The 11,825-nt window shown below is 43.6% G+C and overlaps 2 protein-coding genes across 2 annotated transcripts; one reads left to right on the top strand and one right to left on the bottom strand.

Moving 5' to 3' along the window:
- Positions 1-1,665: 1,665 nt before the first annotated feature.
- On the bottom strand, positions 1,666-5,277 carry psmd8 (proteasome 26S subunit, non-ATPase 8). The gene is made up of 7 exons (XM_030107829.1): positions 5,134-5,277; positions 4,439-4,511; positions 4,223-4,325; positions 3,952-4,117; positions 3,137-3,237; positions 2,775-2,886; positions 1,666-2,478 (listed from the first exon to the last, which is right to left on the bottom strand). Exons 1-7 carry the CDS (start codon positions 5,236-5,238, stop codon positions 2,341-2,343), a joined length of 798 nt encoding a protein of 265 aa, XP_029963689.1. The 5' UTR covers positions 5,239-5,277; the 3' UTR covers positions 1,666-2,340.
- Positions 5,278-5,944: 667 nt separating this feature from the next.
- nup88 (nucleoporin 88) lies at positions 5,945-8,579 on the top strand. Its single transcript, XM_030107820.1, has one exon. It carries the CDS (start codon positions 6,019-6,021, stop codon positions 8,173-8,175), a length of 2,157 nt encoding a protein of 718 aa, XP_029963680.1. The 5' UTR covers positions 5,945-6,018; the 3' UTR covers positions 8,176-8,579.
- Positions 8,580-11,825: the final 3,246 nt, after the last annotated feature.

Here is an 11,825-nt window from a genome sequence, read left to right as displayed (position 1 = left end):
ACTTTTAGAGCGACTGAAATTCAGGACCGAGGTCCTGAACCAAACTTTAGGGCAATACACTTTGAATACAGCGTTGTTGGACCTCTGACTTCTATGTGAAATTGTCGAAAAAATGTTTAATATGGGGCCTCTAAGCCGAACCTTAGAGGTTGAAACTGTGTTAGCTTCCAGAGCTGGTTCCACATGAAATCTAATCTCTCCTGCTATTTCCTGTTAGTGCACTCACCGCAGCATTTTGAATCAACTTAAGACTCTATAAGCAGTTGTTGGGACAAATACGTGGATTATTTTCTCAGCCAGCGTCCCTCTGTGAGAACATGTTCCTATTCCTATACACATTAGCTACATGTGAAAAAAAGTGTTTAATGTGGAAGTCAGTAGATAATTCCTGGTCAAAAGTTCCTCATTGTGGTAGTTTAGGTCAAAGGAAAACATTCCAGAGTGATTGTATGTTAAGAACATTTGTCTCTGAAGCGTTTGAGGATGAATCTATGAACACAGGTTTTATACGAGATCAGGTATTTATGTCTTTCAAGACAAACTTCGTAGCAAGTTGAGTCACATGGATGTGTAAAGAACACAAAGAAGAATTTTCCTGCTTTGATATTTATGGAAATGTGAATGATGGTCACTTTCCATCACAGAGGACTGTAAATGTTTTTCACCTTCATTTTAAGTTCACTGCAAACTGTTTGTTTGTTTGTTTACTTCCTGGTTAGGTTTTTCTGGTTAAGGATAACCAAAAAAATGAAATAGACAAAAAACTGAATTTTTAGAGGTAATAGCATCATTATGACAATACTTATGCTATGATATGAAATATAGTGCGATTGTTACCACACATATGGTTCATGCACTTGTTCTAACACTGGACAATACTTTAAAACGGTACCAGATTCACCAAATAGACTTCAGAACAATACAACTGTGATGTCAATTCATTTTTCTGCCTTACAGCTTCTGCGTTTAAGTTAAATCTAAAGAGGGTTTGCAAAGTCACTGAAACAGGAAGGAAGGAAGGAAATGAGCAGTTTATCCAGGAGATGGCAGTGAGAGCTCTGCACGGACAGAAACAGAGAAACAGCTGAGCAGAAAGGCAACTTACTGCAGGAAATCAACACTACAGCTTTATGTTCTTACTTTTTACAATAAAATTACCAAACCCCCCCCCCCCAAAACCACATCTGCACTAGATCTGTTTCTTTTTTACATCAATAATATATTTTAAATTCATTTATTTAACAGTTTGTGTGATTTTAATAGTTTCAACAAAAAAATCTATTTCCATAATGGGATATGACTCCGTTGCCCTGGGAGCGTGTTGAGAAGTGTGCAAACCGTCTCGTGCACTAGTTTGAGTGAATTCAGTTATTTTTCTCTGTTTTTACCTGGTGGGGTCACAGTGGAGCAGTGGTTAGCATGTCTGCCTCATAATGAAGAAGTCTCCAGTTTGAGTACAGGTCTGTGAGTTTTTATGAATGTACTTCATGTGTGTGTATGTGCACGCGCGTGGGTTTCCTCCCTCAGTCCAAAAACATGCATGTGGTATTAATCAGACCCTAAATTTCCAGTATGTGTTCATGAATGTGCGGTTGTCTGTTTCTGTGCAGGATGTATCCTTTTTTAGACGACAGAAGAGAAAATGGATGAAGAAGCAAAACACAGGTAATGATAAAGTTTATTTTTTGAATTTATTGCAGACAAGAATTTGTTTTGTAAGATCACCTGGATTACAAACCTAATCTAGAAGAGGAAGAGGCAACACTGTATAGAAAACAACTTATGGCAATTCCCTTAGCGGTGGACTGATCCTCCCTGGGTGCTACTGAGGAGAAGAGCCTGGATGTAAAAACATCTCGTTTCACCAACAGAAACAAAAAGAGTGTGGCACTGAAAGCAAAAAACCCAGAGTGGTGATTATGAAGATTTTTTTTTTTTTTTTTTACTGTGGTTGTAAAAGAACCACAGTAGCTCAGAGTTTTTGTTTTCCAGACACCTTCGGGGGAATGGCTGAATAACAGATCAATTTTAATGTTTCATATCCGTTTTCTACTCAGGAAAAATAGTTACATGTCTTCAATTAAAATGAAAAAAAAAAGGTTCCAACAGCTGAAAGGATCTAACATTGTGACACTTTGAGTTTGGTTCTCCACGTTTGTACTGATCAGACAGTCAGACCCGCAGCTACACGACAGAAGGTCAGATGAGTGATGGCTGAAGAAGAGAGAACAAAGGAAACACTGTGGTGTGTGTGTGTGTGTGTGGTGTGATGTACGCTGGGCCGGAGTCGTGTTTGTCTGAGTGCATCTGTACGGGCTGGAGAGTGTTCCTGGGGGCGGATTACACAATCATTTCCAGCTGTCGTGCGTATTCGATGACCTGCTGCGCCAGCTCCGTGGACGGGATGTTCACCTCCTCTGTCCGCTGCTGCTGGCTGCTGAAGGAGTAGTAGCCGTCCGCGCTCAAACTCCACCCGCGCTGCAGCCACACAAGAGCACAAGTCACATTCTCATGTCTGCGTACTTCCTTCTGCATGTGCAGGGATCTGAGAGTAAAATCATCTGTTATAAAACCGTCAATATTGTCCTGGAGTTGACCGGTGAGTGCATATAGTCTGCACTCTCATTCCACTCAAATAACGGAGACACACCTCTCATAACATACGAATGAAAAGGTGCTGAATTGCCCCCCCATTTTCACATCGGACCATTTCTACAGGAGGCCGAGGTTTTCTGTGACGAGCGAAGAGATTCAATCTGGAAAGAAATACAAACCTTCTTGGCGTAGTCTGTCATCTTTTTGGGGGTGCTGAAGAAAAGCACCCGGGTAGCTTCGCTGAACTGGATCTGCTCGTACGCTTTCTCTATGCAGCCAGCGATCTCACCACTGTGAGCACAAAAAAGAAAAAATCAAATGAAATTACTGATTTAATTGAAATCATTGCCATCACCAGACCTCTAACAATATGGTGAATTTCCTGACAAATAACATTTTGTTATATCCCCTTAAAGACATATCACTATAGCTACCGTGGCATTAATACCATAAAACAGTAGCAAACAAAGAAAAAACAGACAGACTAAAACAAACAAGGAAATAAAATGAATGTATCCAGGTTTGCCGTGCTGGCCCTTACCGAATTGTGTCAAGCAGAATATCTATAAAGTAGGTGTAGCTCTCCGCTGGGATGTTGCCTTTGGCCAGAAATACCTTGTTGTAGCTTCCCTCCATCAAGTACTGTAAGTGCAGGAGAGGATATGAATGGTGTCATTCACAGTGAGCTGGAACAATCTGACATAAAAAAACAGAACAAACACAGAACTCCACAAAGCAGTGCATCCATTTCAAATGGCATCTGATCAAGTTACATTCCCCATCGTTTAAACCGTGAAACTTGCATTAATTTTACATTACTACATAGACAGAATACTTAAATCCTTTTTTTTTTTTTTTTTTTTTTAAGTAATTTGGGGTCAATTGTGAGAGTAAAAAAATACAGTGATACAATATATATTTTATAAGATCAAATCTTTTTGTCATTTAGAAATCATAATTAAAACTACAAAAACGATCAAAACTTGGGAGTTTACAAGATGTGAGCATATATTACAAAATGTACTGACAAAGAAATGCATAACATTCTCTCTCTCTCTCACACACACGCACACGCGCGCGCGCACACACACACACACACACACACAGTTTGTTTTAAGGTTTTCGTTTTTTAAGATAGTCGACTAGTCTCCATTAAAATTTGTCTCCAAGAACAAACCTGGATCTCACTGCTACAATGATGAAATTTCCCTGTATTTATGCTGAAGATTTAGAACCTAATTTTTTTTTAATTTAATAAGAGGAATAATTATATTAATTACTAAACATGCTTTCAGATTGTTTAACACAGCACATGGTTGTAAGATTTGTTTTTTGTCCAACGGTGAATTTCCAGACCTGCTCTAAGGACACTGGGTGTTTGATGTATACGTTGCTCTGAATGTCTCGTGCACTCAGTCTCTCCAGCTCTGTGTGAAACTCAGACACTCGGTTCTGTGAGAGCAGGAAAAGCAGGTTCAGCCCCAGTAGCTGGTGCATGTAGGCGGCTTCAGGCAGCTCATCCCTGAACGACAAATAACAAAACAAGAGAGAAATGTTCACCATGCATCCTCTGATAAATACTCCCTCCTCCAAACAAACAAACAAACAGACATTTGGATGACATTACTTGTAATCAAAGTAGTAGCATTTCAGCTGGGCCATGTATCTCTCAAAGGATGGGATGTCCTTCTTCAGGATACTCCACAAAGCTCCGATTTCAAGGACATCACCTGAAACACAGAGGTATATGGTTTTATTTATTTTTAGCATTTCGGTGAATGGCGTATATAAATCATTCATTGAAGTTTAATATGCAGGTTGACAGAATCTTCATTGTACTCACGAGCTAAGATGAGCTGCTGCTTGGTCAATGCAGACCCGCTGGTTGGTAAAAAGTTCAGCTCCAGTAACGAAATCTAAAAAGACAAAGTTGTGATCAATCCATCAACCACTTTAATTGTGGCAGCCCACAAGACATTCAGCCACAAATTCAACAGTATACGCAGAGTACTAACATGATAAATTCCCCAAAAAATTACTTGGAAGAAGCACATTTATTGGAAGTAATTTGAAATGTCATCACATCTGCTCTACATTGTGATGGTAAAATAACAAATATTGCGATTACACACCGGATTTGATCATAGCGAATTAATGTTCACACAAAAATTAGATAGTAGTGAGATTTAATGTCTTGTTTGATTAAATTGGCTGTTTTGATGGTTTATGAACATCAGCTTTAGGCTACAACCAAGTGAATGACGTTTATGAAAGAAGATATGTGAGCGTAAGCGACAATGCCTAATCGAATAATTCAACAACAAGCAAACTGGCCCCTAAATAAGTATGTTACCCTAACAATAACAACTCAACCACCTATAAGTCAACTATAACCGAAAACAAACAAGTAAACACTGTTAGCCTGGTTAGCATCATTTAGCAAACCTAGCTCCTGATGCTAGCAGCGGCAGCATTCTCAAAGGGGCGACCGCCTCTGTTTGATACTTCAATCGCAGATGGTGACGCGTGCGAGCTCACCTTGAGTTTACTGAGGAGTTCTCCACATTTGCTGAGGTTTGGGTTCTTCTTATTCCACTCGGTTTTGAGGGTCTCGTACAGCCCCGCGGTCTCTTTCAACGCCATGGTGATTCTGCAAAATGTACGACACCGGCCGACGGAATACGTTAGGCGGCTGTCGCAAAACGCTTCCGTCACAAGCGACGGCGCGTTCATGTGCAACTAGAAAAGTCCGTAAAATTCATCTGAGCGTTTCTGCTTTTGTTTTGTTTGTTTATTTTGCTTTATTAAATCATATTTACTTTACAATACCAACAAAATCAAATTTATTTCAGATACCTTGATCATAGAAAAATCAAATATGTACCTACGTATATACACACTTAAATATACTTAGACTTAAATATACCTGTGTATGCACACGAACTGTAATGTGCCTAAAAAGAAGGAATAAGTCAAACATTCATTTCAAACCTTTTATATATATATATATATATATATATATATATATATATATATATATATATATATATATATATATATATATATATATATATATCACCAATTGCAAAATTGTGACTATGCTAGATGAAAATACAGATAGTTATTTAATGTTTGTCCGCAGTTTTAAATTAGAATTGACCGTTCATCAATAGTAAAAGAAGAGAATAAGAGATGAGTTGCGTATTTTTGCAAGTAAATTGTAAGACAACAAAATAATACACTGATAAATTGCTTTGGGAATATTATTTTAGTTTATTTTGCCCTCTATGCTACATTTACAACAGGAATAATGAAAGGGGACGTCATTCAAAAAATAACGTAATCTGCTCGGAAGTTGAAAAACTACGAGATTTCCAGTGAACACTTGAAAGCAGCACTCTCGCGAGCCATCAGTTGAGGAAGATGGCGGCGTTGAGCGCGGACCGGTGGCTCAATGAGCTCCCAAACCACGAAATCTTCAAAGCTATCCGAGAAAAGTTGGAGTCGCAGCCCAGCTCGACCGGAAAGGTCGCTAAAAACCTGGCGTTTTGTTTGGGCGGGGACTTGTTCTTGTGGGACGATGCGGACCGCGTGTTTTCCACCACCAACCTGCGGCAGCTGAACTCGGAGGAGGGTCCGAGCGGCGGGAAGCTGCAGACGCTGCTGTGCATCAACCCCCCGCTGTTCGAGGTCTGCCAGGTGCTGCTCAGCCCCACGCAGCACCACGTCGCTCTGGTGGGCCAGCGCGGAGTGTCGGTGCTGGAGCTGCCGCAGCGGTGGGGCAAGAGGTCGGAGTTCGAGGGCGGGCGGAGTACGATCAACTGCAAGACCATCCCGGTGGCGGAGCGCTTCTTCACCAGCTCCCCGTCCGTGAGCCTCCGGCAGGCGGCTTGGTTCCCCAGCGAGACCGGCGAGCCCTACCTGGTGCTGCTCACGTCTGACAACACCATCAGGTTTTACGGGTTGAAGGCGCCGCAGACGCCGGCTAAAGTGCTCCCGGTGTCGCAGTCAGAGGAGGACAGCAGCGTCCACCGTCCGGTCCGGTCCTACGCGGCCTCTTTGGGGGAGATCGCGGTGGCCTTCGACTTTGGGCCCGTTTCGTCTCCTCCTCGGCACCTGGCAGCTCTGGTCTCCAGAGATCAGCCCGTATACCCTCTCTACATCCTGTACGAGAACGGGGAGACGTACGTGAGCTACACGAGCCAAGCGAACGGCGTGAGCCTGAGTAAACCCGCGGGACCCCTCCCCATGTACCCTGCAGCAGAGGACAACTATGGTTACGACGCATGTGCCATCCTGTGCCTGCAGTGTGTTCCCAGCATCCTGGTCATCGCCACAGAAACGGGCACACTGTATCACTGCGTGGTGATGGAGTCTGAGGAGGAGGAGGAGACCGGGGCTGTGGAGAAGTGGATCCGCGGCACGGAGGCGGTGCCGGCTTTGTACGTGTTTGAGTGCGTGGAGCTGGAGCTCACGCTCAAGGTGGCCACGGCAGAGGATGAGGAGCCTCAGGAGTTTGATTTCACCTGTCCGATCAGGCTGCACAGAGACCCTTTATGTCAGCAGAGGTATCACTGCACCCACGAGGCAGGGGTGCACAGCGTGGGCCTCATCTGGGTCAACAAGCTGCAGAAGTTCCTCCAGTCGGACGAGGAGAATAAGGACGGTCTCCAGGAGCTGGCTGCAGAGCGGCGCTGCATTGTAGAGCACATTCTCTGCACCAGACCCCTTCTGACCAGTGAGTCGGCTCCAGTTCATGGCTTCCTGATCGTGTCCGACCTCTCCTTGGGCGCCACCATGATCTGCATCACCAGCACATACGAGTGCATCCTGCTGCCCCTGCTGAGCTCCATTCGGCCCCCGTCTCCTCCTCTTCTCTGCTCTCATCCGGGCCCGGGCTCTGGCAGCTCCCCCTTGCGGGGGCTCGCCGACGACTCCTTCGAGCAGCACATTCGCAACATCCTGGCCCGCAGCTCCACCAATCCTCTGGTCCTGAAGGCCGGGGACAAAGACACGTCGCCGCCGCCTCCCGAGTGTCTGCAGCTCCTCAGCAGAGCCACGCAAGTTTTCCGCGAGGAGTACATCCTCAAACAGGACATGGCGCGCGAGGAACTGCAGAGGAGGGTGAAACTGCTGACCGGGCAAAAGAACAAGCAGCTGGAGGAGCTGACGCTGTGCCGGGAGGAGAGGAAGAGTCTGACCGAGACCGCCGAAAAGCTGGCCGACAAGTACGAGGATGCCAAGTATCGCCAGGAAACCATCATGAACCGAGTCAAAAAAGTGCTCTGTGGTCTGCAGAGGCAGCTTCCCATACTGTCAAACAGCGAAAAGGATATGAAGAAGGAGCTACAGGCCATCAGCGACCAGCTGAAATACCTGGAAAACTGCATCCGGCAGGTGAACATGAAGATGGAGTACCAGAAGACGCAGGTGGACAAGGAGACGCCCCCGGTCAGGACGACCGTCTCGCTCAACGCCCACCAGAAGAAGGTGGTTCAGGACGTCCTCAGAGAGCAGGGCCAGCAAATCAGTGACATGATGAAGCAAATCAAAGACATCAAAAACCATTTCAGCTTCTGAGCACAAATCCAGGAAATGTTCAGTTGAGAAATGTTTCAGATTCTCTTTTGAATTCTGACATTGTTTTCTGAATTGTAAACTTAAACAAGAGGCCACAAAGATTCCTTTAGCTCCAAGTGAATGTGACATTTAAACACAGAGATATTTTATAAACACTTGTATGACTTTACAGTTTTCTCCTAATCCAGTTTGATCCCCTGGTTTTCTTTACAGTAAATGTTTCTAAATGTTGAGACTTGATCTGCTGATTCAGAACAGAACATGCTGTGTGTGTGTATATACATGAAAGAAATGCAGTTAAATTGACTTTACAAAGATATTTTCCAACATGTTTTATTCATTTTTTTGGATAAAAAATAAACTTGAAAGTGATAAATTGATTATTGTGCCCCATTTGTGATTTAATATCAGTCAACTAATCATTAAGGCACATTTAGGGCCTCCACACACTACAGGATAATCGGGCCGAATTTTGCCCCGATCCTCTCCTCCCGATCGAGGCCGACAGGGTCCGATTGTCGGGAGTATGCAAATGAGTTCGGGTCCGATCTTCGTGTAGTGTGCGGTGTGTTCCGAGAGATTTTTTCCGGTCGGAGCCTCTCGGGAGGCGTCGGAAGGGGAGATCGGAGATAATGAACATGTTCAATATTTCCGATCGCAAATCCTGTAGTGTGTGGTGCGCTCCGAGAGGCGCCGATCAGCTCTGAGTAGAGCTGTCCACACCCTCGAAATAAAGCTCTCTGATTGGATGAACAGCTCCGTCTCACCAAGGTGCCGCTGATTAAAAACATCCACTCACAGCTGTCAGAGCTGGATGATGAATATATGTCTGTGAAATATATTCACTATATATGACAGTGAAACAGAAAAGCCAGAGCTCCTAAACTCAGCCGTGCAGAAAGTGATGGTTAATCCTGTCGCTCCTGGATGAACTGGATCCTCCATTCAGACCCAAACTCCGATCTAATATCTGCATCTCCGCCAGTCCTGCAATAATCCCAATGTTTTAATTAATCTCCGTTATTAACCATCACGGAAGAATGGGGAAGAAAAAAATAATAATAAAAGAAAAAAAAAACTTTCCACTGATTCCGTGCCTTCAGAGACAGAGCGGACTATAATGAAACTTTCCTAATCAAAGCTCAACGTGTTTTTACTCTGATTTAAACTATCAAATCTGTGGACATAAAGAATGATTTAAGATATTTGATGATTTAAAAAAGTAGCTTTTATTTGACACGGTCTGCTAATAACTTTATTCTACTGCTGCACTCGGGACTCAAAAGTAAAAAAAACCACAAAAAAAAACCACACAAACAGATTAGCTAATAAGCTGAATTATTATTAAATGTAAATTATAATAAAATGATCTGAAACTATGTTTCCCTCTTCTGTACTGGAACATTTAAATTTTCTAACAAGGTGCTGACAGTCCGTGCTCCGTGCGCACGGCGGGTGGGGGTCTGCACTGAAGGAGCGATACCAATGTGAATGAATGAACTGAGGGAACGAATGAGTTCTCCACTTATTACTGAAAGTGGAGATGAATGTAAAAACAGCAATGAAGGGAAACAGCACAAAGTCACGTCGGACGACGTGAGATTTGGAGGAATGAGGAGCCGATTCTCGGCTGAAGGATCTGCTAGTGTGTGGTCTGCTCCGGAGTGACACCACACACTAGACGATCAGGAGAGGAAGATCGGGTACGATCTGTCCTCTGCTGTCGTGTAGTGTGTGGTGTCTGAATCGGGGAAGATTGAAAAAATCCTGTAGTGTGTGGCCGGCTTAAGCTGCATGGATGCTGACAGCCTGACATTAATATACATTCACAAGTTACTTAAGTGCTGCAACTTTTTCACAATAAAAAGAACTTATTAGAAAGTAAAAATGAAGCTACAGTTACTGAAGTTTCAGTGAGTTTGTCAGTGATGTGAAGATCGGCGAGAAACATTTTTGCTGATTTTAACAACCAAAATAGTTCCATTGTTTGTAAATTTATGAAGATTTTGATTCAGTTTTCACAATTAATTGCAACAAATATTAACTGCAGGACCTGATCACAGCTGACGCAGTGTGAAGGCAGGTTTCACCCTGTACAGGTAATCAGTCCATCACAAGACAACCACACACAGAATCCACAATTCGTCTTAAATATGTTTATTTGTTTTGGAGTATAAGAGCAAAACCTGCAAACCCAGGGAGAACACATACAGATAACAAATAATGTCATATTTGCCCTTAATGTAATAATTTTGACCATTTTAAATGTAATATGACCAATAATATAACTTGATAATAGTGAATAGTGGTCATATTCATTCATTAAGGAAACACAACACTCAGTTCTGACTGTAATAAATGTTTTTCTGCTTTATTTCATTGAATTATTGGCTTTATTACATTGATAATGGTAAAGATGATTACATAGTTGGTGGCTACAAGGCTTCCTGACTCAACCTTGACCCTCCTGATGTGTCGTGCATTAATAATTGGTAATTTTTGAAACTTTTTATTTTTGAGCACCTTTCTGAACCTGTAATTTTAGTTTTACTCAAAGAAATTGAATCTATCTTCACCAAAGGGTTGATTTACAAAGTGTCTGACCTCAAATAAAGAATATGAGTACTTTTTACCTTCTAATGCTTTTTCTATGTAGTTAAAGAATGTTTATCCTGATATAGTAGCAGCTAATGGGTTAAAGAAAGCGTTATTATGACCTGGAGTTCCTGCCACAGGAGCTGCAGGATCCGGTTCCGGTTCGTCTTTGTGCTGGGAGCTTCCACTCTGCCATCTGCTGTTGGGAGCCGCTGCAGCGCAGCTCAGGCTGTCTGGATTTCAGTTTCCAGCAGAGGTCAGTCCTGTCCGGGTCTCAGGGCTTGTGTTCCCACCTCCTCTGCTCTGCTGCTGAGGAATTCCCCACACAAACACTGGGTGACGTACAGAGGAGACCCCGGTTTTGTCGAGTAAGCGCCGCTGTTGGGGGATCTCTGGCGCTGACGGGGTCATCCGCGGTGATCCGGGACCTCTGTCTGCCTTCCACTTCAGAGGCAAATGTCTGAGACGGTTTTTACTGAGCAGTGGGCTAATTATGTAACAGGGGGGCGTTGTTCAAGCTCCCGTGGGGATTTTATTTTTATTCCACTCTCTAAATTGATTTTATCAGCTGCGACTTTAAAACATGCAAGAAGACAGAAACTGCATCTCCTCATTGTTGTCGCCTCATATGACTTCTCCTCACACAGAGCCTCCCCCCTTCCACTCCCCAGCGCTCAGGAGAGGGTGTGGCGAACCGCAAGTTTTTGCTCTGAAACACTCCAAATAGGGGGGTGTTGTTAAAGCCCTTCATAAAGGTACAGTGTCTGAATCCTGAGGAAACTTAGCGGACCCTAGAAAAGGGGATATTAATAACTCTTGGGCCAGCCCACCACATTCCTCACATGTGAGTCACCGTAAGCCAGAGAGCTGGGAGGAAAGGACTGGATTGCCTCTGTTTCTCATTTGTGTTTCTTTCCATGGAGGAGTGGAGGACGGAGGCGGCGAGGCCACCCCTTCTTTTAGGAAACCTTGAAAGCCCTATGCAAAACACTCCCCGGCCCCACACATATTTGTGCACATACTGCGAGGTTTACGCCACAACCAGACATTTACGA

Source organism: Salarias fasciatus, chromosome 14, assembly GCF_902148845.1.
Source record: "Salarias fasciatus chromosome 14, fSalaFa1.1, whole genome shotgun sequence".
Taxonomy (NCBI): domain Eukaryota; kingdom Metazoa; phylum Chordata; class Actinopteri; order Blenniiformes; family Blenniidae; genus Salarias; species Salarias fasciatus.
This window is presented reverse-complemented; position numbering and strand designations above follow the sequence as displayed.

Coding starts and splice junctions, on each gene's coding strand:
- psmd8 (XM_030107829.1), bottom strand. CDS start 5,238: ATGGCGTTGAAAGAGACCGCGGGGCTGTACGAGACCCTCAAAACCGAG. Junction 4,118..4,222: donor TGCTACTACTTTGATTACAA/GTAATGTCATCC, acceptor TTTGTCGTTCAG/GGATGAGCTGCCTGAAGCCG. Junction 2,887..3,136: donor ATTCTGCTTGACACAATTCG/GTAAGGGCCAGC, acceptor TTGTGCTCACAG/TGGTGAGATCGCTGGCTGCA.
- nup88 (XM_030107820.1), top strand. CDS start 6,019: ATGGCGGCGTTGAGCGCGGACCGGTGGCTCAATGAGCTCCCAAACCAC.